This window comes from Symphalangus syndactylus, chromosome 19, assembly GCF_028878055.3.
Source record: "Symphalangus syndactylus isolate Jambi chromosome 19, NHGRI_mSymSyn1-v2.1_pri, whole genome shotgun sequence".
In the NCBI taxonomy this organism is placed as follows: Eukaryota; Metazoa; Chordata; class Mammalia; order Primates; family Hylobatidae; genus Symphalangus; species Symphalangus syndactylus.
The window spans coordinates 13,311,551-13,336,754 of record NC_072434.2 but is presented as its reverse complement, the minus strand read 5'-3'; the positions used below and the strand labels follow the sequence as shown (position 1 = coordinate 13,336,754).

Sequence of the window (25,204 nt, the reverse complement as noted above, 5' to 3'; positions counted from 1 at the left end):
GCGGTAGGGGGCAGAATCGGGAACCGGATGTTCTAAGCCTGTCGTACGAGCGCGACGTAAAGCGGATCTGCTTTATGGCACCTTGCTTTCGCCGTAAAGCGCCGTCAGCGAGCCCACGTGCTTGTGTTGACTGGACAACTTCCTGGTGAAAAACGCGACTCTTGCAAGTGGGCAAACTTGACGTTTTCGCTATGGGCAAACGCGGGAGCCGGAGCCAGAGCCAGCTACTCAATACCCTAACTAAAAAGCAGAAGAAACATCTTCGAGATTTCGGCGAGGAGCATCCCTTCTATGACAGGTCTGAAGGGGCGTGGCAGGGTTCCCCAGTTGCCAGAGATGTATCCTCGGGTTTGGTCCTCTGGCCTCCCGTATAGTGCTGCTCCGGCCTTTTCTCACGCTTCCCTGGCTCCTGCTGTGCTCGGCTGGGGAGATTCTGGCGCCATCCCGCCGGGAGATTGAGTGCTTCGCGGGCCTTTTTGTTGAGCCCGTAATTTCATGCTAAGAGACACACCAGTTGTGTGGGGGGAGGGATTTTTTTTTTTTTTTTAGACGGTGTTTCGCTCTGTCGCCCAGGCTGGAGTGCAATGGCGCGATCTTGGCTCACTGCACCCTCTGCCTCCTCCCGGGTTCAAGCGATTCTCCTGCCTCAGCCTCCCGTGTAGCTCAGATTACAGGCGCCCGCCACCACGCCCGGCTAATTTTTTGTATTTTTAGTAGAGATGGGGTTTCACCATGTTGGGCAGGCTGGTCTTGAACTCCTGACCTCAGATGATCCACCCACCTCGGCCTCCCAGAGTGCTGGGATTACAAGCGTGAGCCTCCGCGCCCGGCTGTGGGGGCGGATTTTTGTGTGGTCAGAGATCTAGGAATTTTTTGTAGAAATATATATATAATTTTTTTTTTTTAAGACAGAGTCTCGGTTTGTCGCCCAGGCTGGAGTGCAGTGGCGTGATCTCAGCTCACTGCAACCTCCGTCTCCTGGGCTTAAGCGATTCTCCTGCCTCAGCTTCCCGTGTAGCTGGGATTACAGGCGCCTGCCACCACACCCGATCAATTTTTTGTATTTTTAGTAGAGACGGGGTTTCACCATGTCAGCCAGGGTGGTCTCGAACTACTGACCTCAGGTGATCTGCCCGCCTTGGCCTCCCAAAGTGCTGGAATTACAGGCGTGAACCACCGCCTTGGCCTGTTTTTATAATTATTTTTAACTTATCTAAAATGATTGTACATATTTGTGGGATACAGTGTGATATTTTGATACCAATACATGTACCTAATGTGTAATGATCAAATCCGGGTAATTAGCATATTCATCATCTCAAACATCAATTCTTTGCGCTGGGAACATTGAAAATCCGCTCTTCTAGCCATTTGAAAATATACAATAAATTGTTAGTTATAGTCACATTATATGTTTTGTGTATTTTTAAAGAATTTGTTGGGACATCATTGATTTAGGCAATTACGATAAGGAACTAAGTGTATTAGCAGTTGTGGTTTCTCTAGAAATGTCTAGGTGCAGTTATGATCTCAATGCTCATCCCGCTACTTTGGGCTGCTTTATCATCAGTTAGGGACATTCTTTTTTTCTTTTTCTTTTTTTTTTATTTTGAGACAGGGTCTCACTTTGTTGCCCCGGCTGGAATCCAGTGCTGCAATCCTGGCTCACTGCAGCCACCACCTCCTGGGCTCAAGCAGTCCTCCTGCCTCAGCCTTCCCAGTAGCCGAGACTACAGGTGCACAACACAACACCGGGCTAATTTTTCTTATTTTTTGTAGAGACAGGGTCTCCGTATGTTACCCAGGTTGGTCTCAAACTCCTGGGCTCGAGTGATTCTCCCACCTTGGCCTCCTAAAGTGCCGGGATTCCAGATGTGAGCCACTGCTCCCAGCTTAGAGGGACATTCTAATTAAGAAATTTGCTAGAAAAACATGAACCCCGAGATCTTTTATTTAGCCAAGTTGTATCCTTCTTTTGGATGAGAGCCATGTCTGACTCTAGTGTTTGTCATGTGACCTCCTTAAACTTTTCATTTGTCAGTTATTAATCATATTCTTGCCAGCCTTGCCCAAGTGCACGTGTAATTTTTGCATGACTATATCCAAAATGTATTTATAATGTTATATTCTGCCTTTTTCATTTAACATCTCATTTGACCTTTTCCCAATTTCTACATACTAGTAATTAGAATGTAACATTGCCTGTTTCTTTTTAGGGTTTCCAGAAAGGAAGCAAAACCACAGATTTGTCAACTGGTAATGCTTTATACCTTCTTTTTAATAGTTGGTTTTGGGTTGTTGCCACTAAGATTATATCTAGTAATAAAGCTTGACTACATTTCTATTCCTTTTGATTTCAGATGCAAGCTATTATTTTGGCAGTATTACTTAATTTTAAATGCAGATGTCTATAAAAATGCCATTGTGATATCTAATACTGAAGCCACAGTTTGAAATTGTCCAGGGAGACTAGCCTATTAGGCCGTTACAGAGGCTTATCAGAGGGCTCTTAGTGAATCCTAAGAGGGAATATCTTTTTTGGTTAGCATAAAGGAGTCACAAATACAGTGCAGAATGAACAAAGGGCCTATCATATTACAACAAACTAAAAAAAAAAAAATCCTGTTTTCTTTTGTTGTCTTGTAATTATCCTGTTGTTCTATTAAACCTATGGCCTAATGCCTGGGACATAAATTAGATCTCATAACCTGAAGTTTTATGTTTTAGAAGTGGGGCAGTAGCAGTTTGGAGAATATGAAGAGCTTCTAGAATCATAGCTAGATTAGCAATTTTAAGTAAATTTGAATTTGGGCTTCGTTGAATAGATGTTGGCTTGATGATAGTTTTAGGGTAACAATCAGAACAATGCAGTTTTTGTTCTTAAAGTTCTCCTTTTCCTTTTAGTCAGAGAGTTCAGATTCTTCAGATTCTGAAAGTGAATCAGAGAGTGAACCAGAACAAGTTTCTGGCTACCACAAACTACTTGCTACATTAAAGAATGTTTCTGAGGAAGAAGAGGAAGATGAGGAGGAGGAAGAGGAAGAAGACAGTATTGTAGATGGTGCAGAAATGAACGATGAAGATGGTGGTAGTGATGTCAGTGTGGAAGAAGAGATGGCTGCAGAGTCTACTGAAAGTCCAGAGAGTAAGTGTCTTTAGTATGGGCTCATCATCTTTGCCAGAACTATAGACAGTTCATCTCATGGGCATGGTACCTTGTATACTGTGTGAGTTGGATGAAAGGACATGAATCCAAAATAGGGATTTAACCTTGTTGGGTTTGATTATATCTTTGAGAATCTGATGGAAACAGAACCTTCTTAGCACAACTATGCAGAAATAACATTTTTGCTTGTAATTTCAGGGACTTCACCAGTACTAGTGAAAGACCTCCTAATATAGAGGTAGGAGAACACAGTTCTCTCTTTGTGACTGTCTGAATTTATTGAAGAGGTTACTGTTCTTCTCTTAGGGAGACCAAGTTTGATGGAAGATAGACATAAAAATATATAAAAATTTTTAAACAGTAGATTTGCGATCGCATGGAACAGCTAGATGTAAGGTGTTGAAGAGAGGCAGAGTGGTTGAACACTGCCAGTGTAAATTAGGGAAGGCTTCAGGGACTCTGTCTCACTCAGACTTCAAGGTGACTTTTTTCTTTAACTTCAAAATCACCTTCATTGAGGTATCATTTACATACAGTAAAATATATCCAATTTAAATATACAGTCTTATGGGTTTTGACAAAGGTATACATCCAAATCAAGATACAGAACATTTCCATTACCTCCAAAAATTTTTCTTGTCCTTTTGCAATCAGTTCCCCACCCTTGGCATCAGGCAGCCACTGACCTGCCTTCTGTCACTATAGATTAGTTTTGCCTGTTCTAGAAATTAATATATATTGAATCATACAGTATGACTCCTTTTGTGTCTAGCTGTTTTTGCTTCTCATGTTTTTCTAATTTATCTGTGTTGTGCATGTATTAGTCGCTTACTACTTTTAGTTGCTGGAATAGCATTCCATTGTCTGAATATATCTGGGTGACTTTTTACATCTCATTATTTTAATGCCTATTTTTCTTACAGCCTTATTTTTTTTTATATGTTCTGGTATTATATATCATTCCAGGTATTTTACTGATCAGTTTTACTGAGATAAAAATTCATTGACTTACACTTAGGAGTTTGTTTGTTTCTATTTTTCTTTGCTTTTTTGGATTTTTAAAAATGAAAATATTTTTTATCATTATAAAAATAATATATATTTACTGTAAACATTTAAGAGGGTAATATAGTTACCCTCTGTCCCTGCTACCCAGAGATAAATACCTTTAGCATTGTATATAACCTTTCAGACTACATTTTTATGATTATATATGTGAGTATGTATATATATTTATGTGTATCTGTATAATGGCCTTATACATTTCTGTAACTTCCTATATCTGTGACTGTGGATTCACATTAGCTTCTTAATTACATAGTATTCCAGTGTAAAAATATGATTATACCCTATTGATAGACCTTTTTTCCCCCAGTTATTTCTTACAATCAGTGCTGCTTTGAACATCCTGTCACGTACATCTTAGTGTACTATGTCTAGTTACTATTTTAGAATAAGTTCCTAGAACTAGAACTGGGTATATTAATTCGAATTCTCCAGAGAAACAGAACCAATAGGATATGTGTGTATATGAGAAAGAGAACTGGCTCACGCCTGTAATCCCAGCACTTTGGGAGGCTGAGGCAGGCAGATCGATTGAGCTTAGGAGTTCGAGACCAGCCTGGCCAACATGGCGAAACTCCATCTCTACAGAAAAATACAAAAATTAGCCAGGCATGGTGGTGCGTGCCTGTCGTTCCAGCTACTCAGGAGGCTGAGGTGGGAGGATCACTTGAGCCCAGGAGGTGGAGGTTGCAGTGAGCCAAGATGATGCCACTGCACTCCAGCCTGGGTGACAGAGCCAGACCCTGTCTCAATATATAAATAAATAAATAAATAAAATGCTCATCCAAAAACATCCTCGCAGAAACATCCAAAATAATGTTTGGCCAGATATCTGGGCACTGTGTCCCAGCCAAATTAAGACATAAAACCCACCATCACACATCATGTGTTGATGATTAGGCTTAATTTTGAAATCTATGTTTTCTACCTGAATTTACCTAAATATAAACAGTATCAATGAACATTATTGTTGGTATAGCCTAAGGAAATAAATTTTGTCAACAGAAGTATAATTTGTGAGTAAATGATTTTATAAAATGTTTCTCAAAACTGCAGATGTAGCTTTATCTGCTGACCCTGAGGGAAAAGAAGATGGGGAAGGGCCACCGGGCACATCACAAGCATCCCCTGAAGAGTTCACAGACGCAAAACACGAGTCACTGTTCAGCCTGGAAACCAATTTTCTGGAAGAGGAAAGTGGAGACAACTCTTCTTTGAAAGCATCTCAAGGTCATAGCGCAGTGTGTGTTATTTGAATTCACCAGGTGCTTAGTATGGAATTTATGTACTAATACACATTGAATCATTGGAACAAACAGCAATAAACAGTTTAGTGGCTAGATCTAGAGCTGGGAAAAATAATTCTAAAAGGTATTTTGTGTTTTTCAAGGGTTACTCAGTGTTTAGGGGTTGGAGGGGACATTTATTTAGGAGAACAAACAACTTAAGAATAATGGTAGGGAAGGCCAGCTTCCCAGGCCTCACATTTTCATTATTGGGATCAGGGGAAGATTTCTGATTTTCTCCCCAAGGAGGGAAAGAGAAAGAAAAAGAGGAAAAAATACTTCCTCTACCCCTCACTTGCTGTTCCTTTTTAGAGCAGTAATTTTTCAGATTTGCAAGACCCAGGGGTGGCTAATCTGAGTGGTCTTTATTACCAGGGAGACCCTCAAAAGCCAAAAAGCCCTACCCTGTGTCTCCTGCCTCCCACAGACTCTTGACCACTCCTGTGACCAAATGGCAGTCACGTGGTCAAGACGTGCCTATGGCAGGCTTTGATGGGTTCCTGCTGTCTGAAGTCCAGTTTCTCAGCCAGCGTCTGGGTGGGCAAGTCAGGTTGGTCTTGTTCTGTATCCTGATTGCCTTCATTGATATCGTTGCCATTCTTCAACCCAGCTTTACCTTTAATGAAACAGAAATTTTAATCCTCATTTGACTCATTTAGTTCTGTTGGTTATTTTGCAGGAGAAGAAGTGACAGGTAGAATTTGTAGATTTTAGTACAAACTCCATTCTGAACCATTAAAACTTAGAAACTTTGGAGGAAACATTAGGAAGCTTGACTGTCCCATAATTTCTGTGGTTGTTTTGCCCGTACAGATGTATTAGCATCTAGAATTCTTATGTCCTGTTGTTCAATCTTAGATATTTAATACAAGATGCATTTCATTTGAAATTTTACTGTTTGGATGCTTGAATGGGTCATTTAACTTCGTTCGGTTTCTTATGAGTGGGGCTGGGAGAGAAGGTTGGGTGGCTAGCTCAGAATACTAAAGATTACTTGGAGCGCAGATGCTATCATGTGGATCATTTGTTCAATTCAGTGGAGTATTGGTCATTTCTGTGTGTCCCAGTGCAAGATCAATCAGACATGGAACCTGTTCTTAGAGACCTTGCAGTCTGCTAGATAAGACATGTATATATGTATATGTGTTGGAATGGGTGGGTTGGGCAGGGTAGGAAACTTGAGAAAGTGATGAATCTAGGGAACAACGTTGTGCCTAACACAGTAAGCCTGGGAAGTATTTATTGTGATTCAGTGGGTAACATTAAATTGATAACATTTGGATATGCATAAATGAAGTGAAGGAGAGGCTGGAATTTTTAGTTGAATGAAGGAAAAGCACAGAGGCAGAAGAATTTGAGGGCCATATAGTCCAGAAATGACAATGGAGTTGCAGGTTGGAGGTATATCCTAAAGTGCTCTGAATTCAAGGCTGAGAAGTTTCTTCAAAAGTTTTCAAGCTGGGAAGTAATATAATTAGAGAAATGTTTTAGGAAGATGAACCTTTCAGAAGTTTTTAAGCTCTGGATTTGGCCAGAGGATGGGGAAAGTCGATGGAGAAAAGGATGAGTTAACACAACGAAGATCAACATGTCTTTCACAGGGGAAGACCAGCAAACCCCTCTGTAGTTGCATAGTGTGCTGACATTTTTTATTTCTGAATTAGATCCATTTCTTCAACATGTGAACAAAGAACTGAAAGAAAAAGAAATTCAGGCTGTTGCCACAAATCCCAAAACTACCCACGAGCTTAAAGTAAGTGTTGCTTGGTCATCCCAGTCACAAATAGAGAAAGCTCTAAATAAAACAGTGGTCTTGGGTTTTAGTGGCCTCCCAGAATGTATGATATACACCTGTGGTAGATGACTTGCTAGGGAAGCAGGGCATAGGAAGGCGAGAAGAGCCTAGTGGGACACAGGTGTAGCTAGAAAAAGCACCAGGAAGCTGGAGTGTGGGTGCCAGATAATATAATGATGGGTAAGAGTGGATTTGGAGACCAGCATCTTCAAGGAGCTGTCACATTTTGACCCAAGGCAAGTTCATCTGCTTTTTTGCTATTCACTATTCTAGTCTGCTAGAGGGAGATAATAATACCTATCTCAAAATAGAATAGTTTACTAATACATAGTGTTCAGTAAAACAGTGTTCATTAAAACAGTAGGTACTACTGTTGTTCATTTGTTTGAAATATCTGAGGTAGGTCCACAAATTATCTAGATATTGGGCAGTTTTTGCTTCTTTGTTCTTACCACTGATGCCATTCATGAGAGTTGGTCATCCTTTTTTTCATTGAAATTTTTATTGAGGGAATAATTATAGATAAACATGCAGTTGTAAGAAATCATACAAAGACATCTTGTACCCTCTGCCCAGTTTTCCTCAATGGTGAAATCTTGTAGAACTGTAGTGTAATGTCACAGCCAGGAAACTGACATTGATATAATCTACCAGTCTTACTCAAATCTGGTCTTACTCCTGTTCAACTGTGTATGCCTGTGCCTATATTTAGTTATATACAATTCTATCATGCACAGGTTCCTGTATCTACTCCTGCCATCAAGATGCAGAACATTTCCAGCAAAATACGGATCCTTGTTGCCCATTTATAACCATATCTACCTCCCTCTGCACCCCGCCCCACCCCCATTTCTAACCCCTGGTAACCTCTAATCTGGTCTCCATTTTTATAATTTTGTCATTTTAAAAATGTTAAATGACTCATACAGTATGTAACCTTTTGAGATTTTTTTTTTTTTCACTCAGCATAATTCCTTGGAGATTCATCCAAGTTATTTTAGGTATCAGTAATTTATTTCTTTTTATTGCTGAGGTTGTCCTATTTTTAGATCAGCAATGTAGCTATAATGCAAAAATTCTTAAACTTGTATCCCACAAAATAGAAAATATTATTCCTTAGGATTTAAACAAAATGGACAGATTTCTTGTCATAGAACTTGTCAACACCTTTAGTATCTAATGTACATTGTGACTCTCCCTCGGAGGAATTAAGTTTTGTGATGTTTATCAAGAGTATTTGACCATGGAATCCCTTTGTTTCTAGAAGGAATGTTGACTCTTCCTAGAATATATTCCACAGAACAGTGTGGGACAACTGATAGGGTGAAGAGCTCAGATTTGAAGTCAGAAACCTTGGGGTCTAGCCCTCAGCTCCATTTTCTTCTGTGTAAACTTTGTATCATACCTCTGTATGAAACCCAGCGCTTCCTAAACTATAACATGAGTATCATGGTAACTACCTTGCAGGGCTGTTGTGATGATTAAATGAGATGATCTATAAATCATGAAAAAATTCGCTAAATATAGTACTTACGTGAATGTAATTTACTGTTATTCATTTCTAATTTGGCTCTTGATCTGTTTCTCCCCAGTGGCCTATTCTGGGCCAGCTTGTCTTTTCCTCTAAGTTTCAGAAGTTGGAAACATTTAAACCCCCAAAGGATATTGACTTAAAGTCACTTCATCTCCAGAAGCCTCTGGAATCCACCTGGACTAAGACCAACAGCCAGTTCCTATCTGGTCCCCAAAAATCAAGCAGCCCATTCACCCCCCTCCAGAAAGAACTCTTCTTAATTATGAATTCTTACCGGGACCTGTTCTACCCAGAAAGGACTGCTCTGAAGAACGGGGAAGAGATCCGCCATGTGTATTGCCTGCATGTGATAAATCACATCCTCAAAGCCAATGCCCAGGTGCTTGGCAACAATAGCAGACGCCGAAGCCAGAAGTTTGGAGTGGGTGATGATGATGACTTCAGAGACCAAGGGTTAACAAGGCCCAAGGTGAGTCCAGCAGGAAAGCTTTGCTCTCGAGAAGGAAGCTGCAAGGCACTGCCATAGAGGTGCCTGACACTTAGCAGGAACTTGGGTGTTTTAATAATTGACTGGCATAATGAATGAGCCCAAATGTGAGCATATTAAGTAGGCCAGGTAGTGTCAGAGCAGCACGGCAGCAGCTTAGTGGGCTGTTTCTGGCAGTGGATGTAGCTGGAAACTTGTGAGAAGGAGGCATTTCATGACACTTTTCTTAAAGATAAACCCAGAGTATATAAATAAAACTCCATTATAAATCTCTTCTTTGTGGTTGTCAAAGCTGGATGGGACCTTAATAAGCCTTTTTTCCAATCCCTCCATATTACAGCTGTGGACAGCCCCAAATTCGTAGAAATTCGTAGAGGGCCTTGCTAAAGAGAACCAGGGAAAGAGTAGCAGAGATGAGACAAGAACCATAGATTCTCTTCACTAAGCCACATACATACGTCAGCCTTTGAAAGCAAAAATTTACATTTGCCACTGTAAAGTTATTGCTGCTTAAAGTGATGAGTTTGTATTCATAAGTCTAAGCTCTAGTGGATTTGAGGCCTTAACAGGAAATGGCTTTCAATTCTGTCTACATTATTCATGATGTTATAGAACCAGGACTTGTCCCCCTGCCCTGAACTGCATCTCTCCGTATTGAAGAAGCCTCATCTTTTTAGAATTTTCTCATTGAGTTTAATAGGATTCTAGAAATTTGATACTAATGTGGCCTTTAGAGATTTCTTAGTCAAACTCCCTTGTGTAACAGCAGGGGAAACCAAAGCCCTGACGCTTACTTAGTGTCACTACTGGAACAATAGCCCAGTCCTCTTAAATATTGGTCCACCATCTCTGTAACTGTACTCCTTGGGGCTTGAACATCAGGGTTATAAGGTTATTTGTTTCCATTTAGAATTACATAGGAGAATAAGAGGCAGATTATCTATGAAACATATTATAATTTGGTGAATTACGTGATTTAACTGGGGTTATGTCCATTGTTTACAATAGGAAATTAGAAATTAACCATTTATTAAGCATCTTGGGTTTTTATTCTCAACAGTAACTTCAAATATTTTTGAATATGCTTAGAAAGCTGAGTCCTGTTTTTCCCCTTAATTGTGGTCATTTTTTTTTTTAGAAATGCTTTATTGTCATTTCTGAAAGACTGTACTAGAGAATGCACTAAAAATGTAATGCTGTGTTAATCCTTTTTCTTACCCGCTTTATTTCTTCTCTACTTGTTCCATTTATTTATTCGGCATGTATTTATTCACTGTGTCTTTAGGATAAAAATATTGCACTAATTCTGTGGGAGACACAGAAATCTTTCCCTCAAAGAGCTCATGTGTTTATGTCCTTGAGTTTTTACTGGTAGACGTATCTGTTAGAGGCATTGGCTTATTGTAAAAGGTATTTCCAAATTCTGCTTGAGAAATGTCTCACATGGACTGATGGGTCCAAAGTCCGCAGGTCATGGTGCTGGGGCTATGAAAGGTGCTCAGTTTCTGGTGTTGAGCCAGGCCCTGCGCAAAGAGGGTAACGTAGGTATGTTTCTTGGCTGGGAGCCACTGTTCTGCATGGAGCTTTTTAGCTCCACTTCCTCAGCAGCTTCACCTCAAGATCCGGTTCCTTCCTCTTGCCCCCACTAAGGCTGCTGTTGCTCTCTGCACAGGTACTGATAGTGGTACCATTCCGGGAAGCTGCTTTGCGGGTGGTGCAGCTCTTCATCAGCCTCCTCGAGGGTGACAGCAAGAAGAAAATCATTGTGAGCAACAAAAAGAGGTTTCAGGGAGAATATGGATCAGATCCCGAGGAGAGACCACCCAACTTGAAGAGGCCTGAAGATTATGAAGCTGTATTTGTGGGCAATATTGATGACCACTTCAGGATTGGTAATTCTTCCTTATCAACTTTGAGACCTAAAGTCTGAAGGTCTACATAGCTGGAGACCAGAAGCTGGAATTAGATATTTTCCCAGTGGATCACTCACTGTGCCTTTAACAGAACCAGTGTGCCTTTGAGACATGTTGTTTGCCATGGGAGAGTCTTGCCTTGGCTAATGGGGTGGACATTAGGCCAGTGGAGTGGGGAGGATCTCTGAGGCCATATATGAAAGGCACATGTACATTTATAACAGACATTTATAGCAAGTTTATAACAGAAGTGTGTAAGCACACCCATAGCTGGTAGCAGATAGATGCTACAAGGGGTGCTCTAGGATGTTGGAAGTGATGGGGCTGATGGGGTCATTCTGGGGAGGCTGAATAAAATGACTGTTTCTACACAAAGGTGGACTTTCTCCTGTCTGCTACATAGATGCCTACCCTGAATAATCTCCACACATGATTTCCACCCAAATTTTCACATTTTTGCTTGTCTCTCATTCAGCTCCCATTGACTTTGGTTGGTTATATCTTTATAGAGTAAAGTTCTTGGGAAAATGTTCATTAGTCACATATGCTCATTCACAAATACTTATTGAGATATCTACAGTGTGCCAGGCACTGTTAAGAAGCTGGGAATATACAAATAAATATAGAAATAAAAGTTATAGTTCCCATTGCTAAGGCAATCCAGCCTAACTCAGAGAGCAGGCAGTGCAAGATCCGTGTGCAACGGTTGTTCTCGGAGCATTTAAAGCAAACCCCCTTACCCAAAATGGGGGCAGGGTGGTTAGGGAAGATGTCGTGGTGGAGGTGTCATCTGTACTAGGTGGAAACCTGTGTAGGATTCAGCCCGTTTCAAAGGGAGGTGGCTGGGTGGAGGAAAACATTTCAGACAGGAAACTGCCTGTTGCAGAGGCATCAGAGTGACTAAGCTTGGAATGACCTATGATTCACACAGGCTTCGGTATGGTGGAATGTAAGGCATAAGGAGACGAAAGCTCGTGTTTTGTCTGGAACATATATAGCTGTCCAGGAAGCAGCTGGTATATTGTTCTGGAGCTCAGGAAAAAAATATGGGCTGGAAATACACATTTGTGTGCAGGTGACATTAAAGCCATGATCAGTGAGTCAGTTTACCCAAAGCTTTACGCAGCATGAGAGCAGAGCTGACAAGTGAATCCACCAGTTTGTAGAAGAGGAGTTATTTGGATCTGGAAGGACAGACAAGGGCCAGGTCAGTGATAGAAGCAAAAATGAGCATTGAAGTCATGGAAACTATTAGCAAGGAAAAGAGCATTGCAAGGCAGCTGTTTGTACATCCTGTGCCATTTGTACATTCCTCATAAGAAGCTCCCAAAAGTGTTCATCCTGTTGGTGACTGAGGACTGTGGGGACCTTAGCAAGAGTCATTTCTCTGGAGTCCTGAGAATCAGAGGCCAGATTGCAGTGGAGCGAGAAGTAAAGGAGAGATTTGAAAGTAGAGAGAATTCTCTGGAGCAGTTTGATAGTGACGGAAAGGAAGAGAAGGTAGAAGCTAAAAGGGACTATAGATGCAAGGGAAAGATTTCTTTTGTTCTTATGTTTTAATAATTAAAGCAGTTGAGCACAGTTACATGCTAAGAGGAACATAAGAGATGTGGAAGCAATAGAAGTGGCGGACTGCTTTGAGAGGGTGGAAGGTAATGGCTTGGTAGTGACTAATAAATTGGTGTGTACTTGGCTGTTTTGTGTAGGAGTGGCAATACTTCAGAGAAGCATCCGACTCTATGCCCCGTTTTACTCCTCGGATATCCTCATTGCTTCCCCCCTGGGCTTGAGGACCATCATTGGTGGAGAAGGAGAGAAGAAGAGAGATTTTGACTTTCTGTCTTCTATCGAGCTTCTCATCATTGATCAAGCTGACATTTACCTGATGCAGAACTGGGAGCATGTCCTGGTAATGCTGGCCATTCACATTCAGTGGGATAGTATTCATGTTTAGAGGGATAAGACACCCAGTGGTTTAAGTCCTAAAGAATTATTTAAGTCCAGATTAGAACTCTGGAAGCAAGGACACACACTCCACATTTTCTAATTTGAAAAAGTCTTTTGTTCCCTTTTCTACCCAGAGGTTGTCCATAATTAAACTATCTAGAGATTAAAATTCCTGTCAGTCATTTTCGAATCTCCAGAAAAGATTTCTTTCCCTTAAAATTTCTTTCTACTAACTTTAGGGTGGGTGGATGGGTGGATGGGTGGATGGGTGGATGGGATAGGTTGATGGATGGATGGGTCCTCTCCAGGAACATCTTTACCTAACATAATCCCACATGTGGTTTTTGCTTATGCTGTTTTGTTTGGTCTTTAGTGAAGATGGGAATACCGTGCTCAAGATTTTTTAAGGTGGGATCTTGTTTTGTAGAGAAATATAGGATGTCTTTATTACCCGATGTAATTTGTACTGTAATTTTTTTCTCCTTCTCCACACACTCTGCAGTGTTATCAGTTTTAGGACTGAAAAACTGCTTTGGAACAATCCTTATTTAGGAACTATAGGTTTATTTTTCTAAGGCATATGGGAACTCACCCCTTCTACAACCCCGTGTCTTGAAGCTTGCAGGAAGTTTGGGACAAATGAAGGGTAGAACTTACTTCTAAAGTAGGAAATAAATTTATTGTACTCATTACCCTTCAATATCTATTACAAGGTAAAAATAAAATGGAAAAGGCATTTTGGCATAGTCAAGTTATATTCTTAGATTCGAGGAAAAGACAGGTAGGGTGACACTGCGACTATTCCTAATGTTTTGAGAACCAGGTCATTGAGGGACAGCAGCTCTGTTTTCCATGGCATTTCCCTTCTTGTCCAAGTCTGGGACTTAGGGACCCATAGAGAGACCAGTGTGGCATTTCAGAAGTTCGTTTTAAGGGAACATTCCTGTAGGTACCATTTTGATCACTTGTTAAAATTCCAGGAGGTGGCCAGTTTTAGCTTGTCTCCTCATTGGAGATGCTTGGCTGACCATGGGCAAGTCACTCACCCCTGTGAGCCTCAGTTTTCTTGTTGTAATTTAGGAGATGATAGTACATGAGTTGATAGACTCGGAAAATGTTTAGCAATGTCCAACATGTAAATGCTCAGTCGATACTAATGGTAATATTATTTCCACTCAAAGCATTTGATGAATCACATGAACCTACTACCCCTGGACTCACATGGGGTAGACTTTTCTCGAGTGCGGATGTGGAGCCTCAATAATTGGTCCAAGTACTATCGCCAGACACTGCTATTTGGGGCCCTTCAGGATGCCCAGATCAACTCAGTGTTCAACAAGTACTGCATCAACATGCAGGGCCAGGTGGGTTCTCGTCTTGTTTCCTCAGTATCTTCATGAGCACTGTTTACTGTTTGGGTCCTGAGGTAGAAGGAGGGGGTAGCATCTGGTCAAGAAGGGGATGGCTGTCCACCTAATGCTCGCGTTGACTACTGGCAGGTGGCCGTGAGGAATGTCCCAATCACAGGCTCTATCAGTCATGTCCTGGTGCAGCTCCCACATGTCTTCCAGAGGATGGAAGCTGAAAATCTAGCTTCAGTGATTGATGCCAGGTAACCCACTGCTCCCAGCAGGCCCCTGGGGACCACATAGAGAGAATTGACTTGGGTGTACAAACCTAGAATTGGATTCCATTTTGCTTTTATTGATTACTGTTTACCAAATCAGATGAGATAATTGAACTTAATTATGTCATTTGTCAGAGGAGGAAACTGAAGCACAGAGAGAAATAGTGACTTGGCCTAGGTCTCATAACTAGTTAGTAGCGGGGTTATTACTGTCAATCAGGACTCTTTCACTCTTGACTGTGGCATTTTAAAATTATACAGCTTTTATGCTACAAAGTGTCTCATGTCAGCAAGTTAACTGTAAGCCCCTCAGGGAAAGAACTATTTTTCTAATTGTACAGATAATTTCCCCCTTTTTCTTTATTGTGTTTAGTTAGGGGACCCCAAGGAAGCTTAGTCGGGCTTAGTATATGGCAGATGTTCAGTGATTATTTGTTGACTGACTGACTGACTGACTGACTGACTAGTGTGGTGTGTACTTCCTAGAATAATTTTCTGGGATATAATGGTATTACATCTGTTTTTTACAATGAATAGTGTTGACACTTTTTTTTTAGTGTGCTTATCAAGTTTTATCCTTACATAATCTCTTTGAGAGGAGGTAAATCATATTGGCCTCTGGGGAGGTAATCTTTTAACACAAGATTGTGAATTGCTCAGGGTCACACAGTTAAGAGACACCATAAGCTTAGCTCTAGACATTAACTTTGCCCTTTGCCATTCCAAATCAGGTTTAACTTTTTTGTGAACAAGATTTTGCCGCAGTATCGTGATGCAGTCATGTCTCACACGTTCATCTATATCCCCTCCTACTTTGACTTCGTGCGTCTTCGAAATTATTTCAAGAAGGAGGAACTGAATTGTACCCACATCTGCGAGTACACGCAGAAGTCCGGTGTCTCCAGGGCCAGACACTTCTTCCTTCAAGGAGAGAAACAGTTTCTACTTTTCACAGAGCGCTTCCATTTCTACAAAAGGTAAAGTAGGGCCAGGTTTCAAGCCTCCTCTCTGCAGGGGAAGTGCAGGACAAATCATGGCCTGCTCTGAATGCATGGCAGGCTTCTTGGTGTTATGAGATCATCCCTCACTCTCGCACTCTTACAAAGTAGCCAGAGAGTTTTTGGTCTGGACAGACTCTTCTTGGTTGGTTAGTTGGTTTTCTCCCAAAATGGGCATTGCTGAAGAAGGATGTAGAAACCAAAGCATACCCTGTCTATAGACCTGGTGTGTAGCTGTGGTTATACACTGCAAGAAGGACATTACAGGACAACTCAAATGAATACAAGGAAGGAGAGGGACCTTCCCTGTATTCACTTCAGTTGTCCCTGTCTAGACTTTTTCCCTCTGTTTTCCCTCAGTGCACAGACAAAAGCATTGAGAGCTGTGTTTTCTGGGGAGATGGAGGCTGAGTACAGTGTCAGTTTCCAGACAGTTTCAGTGTTCCTGAGGTATGCACGGATACTCCCTACCAAGGAGAACTAGGACCGTGGGCTCCTTGACATTTGCAGGAGGTAAAAGGGTAAGGGCTTCAAGTTGAATGTTGAAGCGTTTCAGTGCTTGCTTAGATTTCTGACCAGGTGACTTTGACAAAATAAGTTGATTGGTCTTCATGTTATTTTTTTAAAAATTTAGGCCAGGTGCAGTGGCTCACACCTGTAATCCCAGCACTTTGGGAGGCCGAGGCAGGCGGATCACCTGTGGTCAGGAGTTCAAGACCATCCCGGCTAACATGGTGAAACCCCGTTTCTACTAAAAATACAAAAAATTAGTTGAGCGTGGTGGCGTGTGCCTGTAATCCCAGCTACTCAGGAGGCTGAGGTAGGAGAATCGCTTGAACCCGGGAGGCAAAGGTTGCAGTTAGCTGAGATCGTGCCATTGCACTCCAGCTTGGGCAACAAGAGCAAAACTCTGTCTCAAAAAAAAAAAGAAAAAAACAACTCTAATTAGAGGATTAGTAATACTGAGCCTTCTATTACTGTTTGGGATAGTGGCGGCCTTTTTGGCCCTAGAGCTCATGTATTTTATTGTTTTGCTAAGTCTCTCTCTGTTGATAAATAGAAAAAGCTTTTTTATTTTTAGATTTTTATTTTCAATTTTCATGGTTGCATAGTATGGAAAAGGCTTTTTTTAACCCTTGCCTGTAAAGATATGTAAATTACATTCTATTACCTCATCCTGATTTCACAATAATGTCCAGTGGATTTAAGTTCTGACTTTACTGTTTTATTAACTCACAATGGGTGCATTTTCTCGGAGAATCCTAAACAGATACGCCAGAAATCTCCCAAGCTTTGGAGCACATTAGATGATGCACTTTGGCATTGCATTACCTTTTAGTTTATGCTAAAACGATTAGGATGGTGCTCCCCAGATAACATTCTTGTTACCAGGATGGGGAGGGAGGAGTCCCAGCAGCTTTGCCTAGGCATAGCGAAGCTGGCATGGCATGACTTCTTAAGAGAGTTGAGGATTGATTAAATTTGTGTTTCCCAGGCTCCATTCTTGGCTACCCAGAGAAGGCTGCTTGGCCAAAGAGTGTTAATGAATGCCTGCTTGTTGGCCTCATTATGTGCTCTGTTCCAGTAAGTTGTCGTTTCCATTCATGTTGGAAAGTATTTGGGGAAGTTGCACTCATCAGGTCTTAAAAGCTCTTAGCTTTCTATCATCTTGACAAATGAAAGCAAGCCCTTTAAGTGAAGTGGATGGATTGGAAAACTTCCCAGTGTGATTGTCTATAGCAACTGTGAATTAAGCTGGGATGAGGACTGCTCTTTAGTATCTCAGCAGCTTTTCAAGGACAGGGCATGGAGCCCTTTGGAAGCAGGACAGTCCCCTGTATTACACTGTCTGTTTATTTACCAAGCTATGTTGCCCTCAAAGTCACGATAAGGACAAATCTCAACATATGCCATTTGCTTTATGTCCTGGGCCAGGTTAATTGGTGTTTCTTTTGCAGAAGATGAATGAAAATAGTGTGCTTTAGAGTTCTGCAACAGCTAATTATCTCAAGGTTTCCAACTATAGAATTTTTTGCTTGAGAGATCACCAAGGTGATGATGGGTGTTTTGGTGTGCAGTGTCTTTGTGATTTGTTTTTTTTTAATTTGACCTTGGAAAAGGTACTTTTTTTTTTTTGGTTTGTGGGTTTGTTTTTTTTTTTTTTTTTTTTTTTTAGACAGTCTCACTCTGTTGCTCAGGCTGGAGTGCAGTGGTGTGGTGCGATCTCAGCTCGCTGCAGCCTCTCCCTCTTGGGTTCAAGCAATTCTCGTGACTCAGCCTCCTGAGTAGCTGGGATTACAGAAGTGCATCACTACGCCTGGCTGATTTTTGTATTTTTAGTAGACGAGGTTTTGCTATGTTGGCCAGGCTGGTCTTGAACTCCTGGCCTCATGTGATCTGCCCACCTCAGCCTCCCAAAGTGTTGGGGTTATAGGCATGAGCCACCATGCCCGGCCAGAAAATGTACATGTATTTTATATTGTAGTATCTGACTCTGTTTTTATATTCTCTATGACAGCTGGCAATGTTAGGAAGATTAGAATTCATTTTTGAGTTAGCAAAAATTTTTTAACCTGAAGATTTGTTTTATTTGGGGAAGATTAAACTAGCAGAATCTTAGAATTGGATGAACATTTGGTCATGATTGCCCTCCCAACAATGGGTCACAGCTCTTTTCCAGTGCGTTATCAGTGGGTTTCCACAGCAGGGAGGATCTCAACCAGGAGGCAAGTCAGAAACTGGAGGTGGGATTTGTGGAGTTGGAAAGGCTGCTGGGAGTTTCTGATTACTCCCTTCCCCTACATGAGAATCCCAGTTCTAGAAGTAGCAGACTTGGTCTTTATGGACTGTAGGAAGGAGCCAGCCTTTCAAGTTAATTGTGGTTGCCTCATTTGTCTTTAATAGTGGCTGGTGAAATAGACATGTGGAAGGTCCTGTCAGGGTGATTAGGCTGTGTTTGTAGGAGTCGCTGAAGACAAAGCATATATAAGGGAGGAGGAAGGCAGGGTAAGGGGTGCTCAAGCTATGGAGACTTGGCACTAACTGCCCCTTGGAAGAGGCCCTGGCCATGTTCTCTGTTGCCAGGAGATACTTAGTCTCTATTGTGGTTGCATTGGGGCTGAGACAGATTTTCGTGTGTGTGTGTGTGTTTAATATAACACTTAACAGTTTTATTGTTTTGTTTTTCCTGATTGTGAGGGTATTACACAGTTATTGTAGAGAAATTGGAAATTTTAGGTTAAAAATCTCACTGTCCTGATATAAATACTCTTTTTGGTAATTTTTTTCCCTCTTTTTTATATGAAAAATGTGTGCATGCATGTGTGTACATGCACGCATGTACACACACAGGTTTTTTAAAAAACATTACTAAAATTGGGATCTTTTTTTCTTTTAGGGATTTTTTTTCCTTTGTCTTACATGTTTTATGTGCTCATTGAAAAAAATTCAAAGATGTTAACATTTTGGCCTGTATATTTGTATATTGTGGATTTTTGTGTGTATTTTTAAGTTACTGTATATAGCTCTACCACATCCTATCTTCCCCCAGGTTTTTATTTGAAAAGATTTCATTGTGAAAGAAAATTGTTAAGAGACTAACAATAAACATCTGTTTATTTATAAATGCTTTTACCCCAAATTCCACCAGCTGTTCTCATTTTATCACATTTGCACATACCCATCTTCTCTCTATCCCCACTCACATCTCTTATTTTTTCTTCCTGAACCATTTGAAAGTAAAGTAGCGTGAGTCTTCATTGACACTTTACCCCTAAATATTTTAGCATGTAGCTCCTAAAAACAAAAACATTCTTTTCTCTAACCATAGCACCATTATCATGCTACCTGATGTTACTACAGTAATATCATCTGATATCTAGTCTATATTAGATTTTCCTAGTTGTCCCCAAAATGACTATTATAGCTCTTTCCTCTCCAGCCAAAAAGCATTCAGTAAGGATCATATATAGCATTTGGTTAACTTACTGCTTTTGTTCCTTTAATCTAGTTTAGTTCTCAATTGGGGAACAATTTTGCTCCCTCAGGGACATTTGGCAATATCTGGAGACATTTTTGGTTATCACAACTGGAGGATTATTCTGGTGGTTCTAGTGGGTTGAGACCAGCGATGCTGCGAAACACCTTCGTTCACAGGACAGCCCCCAACCACAAAGAATTATCTGTCTCAAAATGTCAGCAGTGTTAGCACTGAGAAACCCTCATCCAGAATAACTCTCTTGCTTTTTTACTTTTTCATGACATCGACATCTTTTTGAAGAGTCCAGTCTGGTTTCCTGTAGTATGTCTCACAGTCTGGATTTATCTAATTGTTCCCTTATTATTTAGATCAGTGGTTCCCAAACTTTGCTGTACATCAGAATAGAAGCTTTTAAAAATCCAAATGCCCAGGTCGCATCCCAGTACCAATTAAATCACAGTGTCTGGGATGGGGACCAAACCTATTAAAAAAAAAAAAAAAAAAAACCAGCCAGGTGATTTCAATGTGCAGCAGTTTGGGGATGACTGATTTAGAATAAATATCTTTTGATAAGAATTCTACTTAGGGAATATTACGTACTTTCTACCTCATCTCATCAGGAGGCACATAATGTCACTTTGTCTCATTCTTGGTGATGCCAAATCACTAAAATCACTTCGTCAGTGTGCGTATGTAATTAATAAGTAATGTGTGAGGTAAACATCACATTTTTTTAATGGCTACGTAGTATTACATTGGTTAATTAAGCTAGCTTCCTTTTAGTGGGCACATAGGGCTTTTTTTTGTTGTTTTCTGCTGTTGTATATAATAATATGCAAAACATCCATATGCATATGTTTTGATGAAATATGTATTTTCTTGGAATAGATTTTGAAAGGAAAACTTGTTAGCACAGAGGCTGTACACAGTTAAAAATGTGTCATGCGTTGCCACTTATTTGCTCCTTCGCATCTTTTCCATATCTTCTCCTGAATTCACAGAGTAACTTATGCTCCATTGACCTATTTCTCCGAAGCTCCATAGACTGAATTATTGCTACTGATGTGATAGTCAAAATGACACCTCATTGTTTGGATGTCTTCTTCTTGCTTTTTTGTGTCTTGTGTAACTTTCAGTGGAATGTAGAGGCTGAGGTAAATAATACTTATGTCCGGCCACACCCCTTCCGTAGGCCACTAGTCAAGATTTGATTGTTACTATAGATACCTTCCCAACACCACAGACTTCAAATTCCTCCAGCAACAGTGGGCTTGATGTAGGGTCTCGGGTGCTGGAGGGTTTTTCTCAGTGTCCTGATCGCTCAGCTGTCACTGAGGCCTTGACACGTGTGCCAGAGGAGGGTCTCACTCCACACTTGGACCCCTCCTCACAGGAGGCCTCTTGCTTGTTTCTCCTTGCAAGGCATGAAGTCGTGGGGAGGGGTTCTCCTGGTCCAGCTCAATTTTTGGCAGGACCTTTTTATTCCAAGCTTTGGGGGTGAGGCTTTCTCAGGGTTCCTGCCCCGCCACCTCCGTGGCAGCCAGACTCTACCTTTTATCTGTGAGGGATCTTTGTGGTGAAGTGTATACAGCTTCTTCCCTAGTCGAACTCTGCTTGTATCAGTGCAGGAACTTGGGCTGAACAGGTTTCTTACCCCTTCCTCTGGGGTAGAATGCTTTTCACTGGGTGCAAGTCTTGTGTGTGGGAGAAACGGAAGGGTGGGGGTTTACTGCCCTTCCCTTAAGGGCAGACAACTTGTGCTTCTACTCACCCTCCCCCACAAAGTAGTTTGCCTTTGCCTGCCTGCGATTAGGGGTGGCGGACGGGGTGGTTTCCTCTCTCCCATCTGCTTCAGGATTTTGTCATGGATTTCACGATAATGGGCCTGGGAAGTAGGTGGGCTCTCATGTCCCTACCACCAGTGGGGTCTCCCTCGGGTCTCCTGCTTTCTCCAGGGCTCCCAGTGCGGGCCTCTGGAACGAGCTCATGAGTGGATGTGAACTAAAGGAGCATCCAGGGATCCCTGGGGGTTCTGAAGTCAGGCAAGCCTATTCTTGCCCTTTAAGAATGTGTTAAAGTGTGTCTATTTTCTTAGTACCCACTTTTTTGGCAGAGGCCATCTTTCTCCTGTGCTCTGCCTAAGGTGCAGTAGTTCCTGTGTCCCGTTTTTCCTCACAAGGGCTACTCTTTGGAACTCAGTCCATGGTGGGCTGAAGCTGGTGGCTCACACTGGCTCATGAGACCTGGTTGCACATCTCTGTGTCAGCAGCGTGACATTGGTAGCTCGAAACTGACAAATCCTTCAAATTAGCACCCTCCCTTTCTCCCACTGAGGACCAATTAAACATACACCATCTAAACAGCTCACCATCTAATTCAGGTTACCTGATTGCCTCATGATGGTAGCTCTCTGGGCTCAAGAAAAGGAACATTTTTGTATAATACATTATCTGACTTTTTCTTATTAGTATAGGAGCAATATTCTCTTGAGTTTTATACATTCTAAGCAGAAGTAGAACTCAGCGTTATTTTTGTTTTGAGAACTAGTGAGGTAGAACAGTTTATTCAAGTTCATTAGCCATTAGAATTCCTTCTTTATGGAAAGGATGTTGAAAGGTGAACCACGTATCACAGTCATGGTTTAGAAAAGGAGGGTCTCCAGAGAGATCAGGATGAGCCATGAGGGAAAAAGACAAGGAAAACTTACCTTCTGTGAAAGAAATAAAATCCCCAAGGGAATCTGCCTTCAGTGTATGAGAGGAACTTAACAGGAAAAATCAGAAGCTTGTCAACATATAAAATCATTTGTTATGGAATCCCACAGGGGAACGGTTGACCTCGGCCTGACTGAACCATACTGTGAGTCAATCCCTCGGGTCTACACCACCCCCCACCACAGGGCAGCACTGTGCAGCTGGGAAAGAGATGGAAATGCATACGCTGTTGAAACTAATTGCTTTCTCATGATGCCTAGTGGGTCCTTGGTCAGGGTTTTGTAAATGGATGAACTTGGGACATCTGCCATGGAGTTAACATGTCTCCAGGGTGGCAAGAAAAGACTAATGGGAGTGTATTTACAATTTGTACAACTTATTTTATGTACTGGGTCTGACCTGGTCTCCATTCTTTTTTGCCTGATTATAATAAGGCTAATGTTCCATTTTAAGTGCCTACTTTTTAAGTTTTCTATGACAGATTTTTAAATCCTGGTCTACTATTCTTTCCCATGATACCTCAGCCTACCCAGAGTAGGATTAAGAAATGTATATTTATTTTATCATTATCTTAAGCCAAATATTAGGAATTCGAATGTTGTCATAAAAGGGATTTGAATATGTTGCCACCTCAAGTTAGAATAACTTTTGTTATTTGTGCCACTTTTTCTCCATTAGCAGGAAGCAACAAGCATGAACTATGCCTCTGTACAACTCCTAGGTAGTTTTTCTAGAACTTGTTTCTCAAGTTGACATCGCTCTCTCTTTCTAATTCTAACAGGTATACAATAAAAGGCATCAGGAACCTGATTTTCTATGAACTGCCAACATATCCACACTTTTACAGTGAAATCTGTAATATGCTGAGAGCCACCAACAGAGGAGAAGAGGCCACGTGGACCTGCACTGTTCTCTACTCCAAGTATGATGCCCAGAGGTTAGCTGCTGTGGTTGGTGTGGAGCGGGCGGCACAGATGCTACAGTCCAGGAAGAATGTCCACCTCTTCATTACTGGAGAAAAATGAAATTTTGTTGGACAGGAAGTGGTATTTGGCATGATACATAATGTTTGATTCTATGCCACTTGGACCCAATTCTGATTACTTACAGAAGGATTGATATAAAGAAAGCGCATGAGGCAATGTCAGTATTATCTGACATCTTTTCAGGTCATGTGTCCCTGAAAAGTTAAATGTAAACCAGATTTTGGTAAATCACATCTTTCAGAAGTGAAGAGGGGGCTAGAAGGACTCTGAGAAGTTGGTAGAAGAAAACTCCCACTTGTGAATATTTTTGTGAGACATAAATTCTTTCATTACGATTTACCTCTAATTTATTACACTTAGTAAATTCTTCCAGATTTTTCTATTTGTTTGACACTTTCTTAAAGTAAGGAATACACATCATTGCCTGTGAGAACTGTTTATGAGACATTGGAATACTTCTTGCTGCTACATGTCATCTTAATTTTGGATGGCATGGGTTTTGTAAAACTTATTTTCCCCCAGCCAAACTTTTTTGGAACCTTAAATAGTCTACCTTAATTCAGCCTAGAAGAGTACATTGATTCACTGATTTTTTTTATATTCATAATAGTAAATGTTTTAGTTTTGTTCAAATGTATGCTTAAAATCACATTATTTAAAAAACATATCTGCTCTGTCTCAAGAAGTAATTTTGTTGAAACTCCATGTTAAAATATCCATCTTCAACAGTAGTGTCTTCATAATAACTAGTCATTTTTTGAGTCATAAACAGATGCAAATAAAAAGGAAATTACTTTTAAAAACATTTTTATTTTGAAACATTCTGAAACAGAAAAATTACAAGTGCAGAACCTGAACCATTTGAGAGTAAGTTGCCAACCCAATGGGCCTCTCACCTTTAAATACTTTAGTATATATTTCCTGTAAACAATTAAGGATATTGTTTGTGATTAGGAATGCCCCACCAATAAGGATAATGTGAATATTTCAAAATCCAAAAAAATTCGAAACACATCTGGTCCCAAGCATTTCAGATAAGAGATATTCAACTCATCCTAGTATGGACTTGTAGTTTCTTCTTTTATTCAATGGGTTACAGTTTGTTACACCATTATTTCTTTAGATGCGTAACTGGTCTCAAGTATGGCCGCTGGGAGCACCTTCAGGTTAGCCCCTGTGTACTTTTGACATGTGCCTCATCTACTTGGGCACTGCTGTATTTTTTGACAATGAGACATTCCAGGTTTCTCTACTCCAGCCCTGCTTGCTTTTAGTAGGAAATTATTTTAAAAGGTTAGATTGGAGTGCTTACTATTGTGGTGCCACTTATCCCAGGCTCAGTGGTCAGAACTTGGGAATTGTGTACATGTATGCACACACACATGTACACACGTTGTCTAAATTTGCTTCACATTAATATCTAAATTTACTTTCATATCCATATATTGAAAACCATGAATTCACACCAGTGAAAACCATGAATTCACACCAGTACCTCCAATTCTAGTCCAACAACACAGGATTGCTTCTCATTTTCTTTCCATATTGATAACTCCTTTCTCAGACAGTGGCTCCCATTAGCCTCAATGTAATAACCCATGATTGGGTACAAATTTTTTTATCCTTGGGCACGCTTAAAATTACTTATCCAAAAAAAAAAGTAAAATCACTTTTGAAGTAATATTTCTGCTAAACATTTAGACATTT

The 25,204-nt window shown here is 40.8% G+C and overlaps 2 protein-coding genes across 2 annotated transcripts in view; one reads left to right on the top strand and one right to left on the bottom strand.

The window, feature by feature from the left end:
- The window catches only part of IRF6 (interferon regulatory factor 6), a 73,180-nt gene that overhangs the window by 42,710 nt on the left and 5,266 nt on the right, over nucleotides 1-25,204 (bottom strand). The gene's annotated exons all lie outside the window — the stretch shown is intronic.
- Nucleotides 64-24,300, top strand: UTP25 (UTP25 small subunit processome component). Its single transcript, XM_055234027.2, has 12 exons — nucleotides 64-298; nucleotides 2,217-2,256; nucleotides 2,905-3,145; nucleotides 5,288-5,461; nucleotides 7,182-7,270; nucleotides 8,905-9,315; nucleotides 11,006-11,225; nucleotides 12,953-13,155; nucleotides 14,375-14,557; nucleotides 14,693-14,805; nucleotides 15,552-15,797; nucleotides 23,293-24,300. The coding sequence occupies exons 1-12, from the start codon at nucleotides 192-194 to the stop codon at nucleotides 23,534-23,536; spliced, it is 2,271 nt and encodes a 756-aa protein (XP_055090002.1). The 5' UTR covers nucleotides 64-191; the 3' UTR covers nucleotides 23,537-24,300.

Coding starts and splice junctions, on each gene's coding strand:
- UTP25 (XM_055234027.2), top strand. CDS start 192: ATGGGCAAACGCGGGAGCCGGAGCCAGAGCCAGCTACTCAATACCCTA. Junction 14,806..15,551: donor GCTTCAGTGATTGATGCCAG/GTAACCCACTGC, acceptor ATTCCAAATCAG/GTTTAACTTTTTTGTGAACA. Junction 15,798..23,292: donor CGCTTCCATTTCTACAAAAG/GTAAAGTAGGGC, acceptor TAATTCTAACAG/GTATACAATAAAAGGCATCA.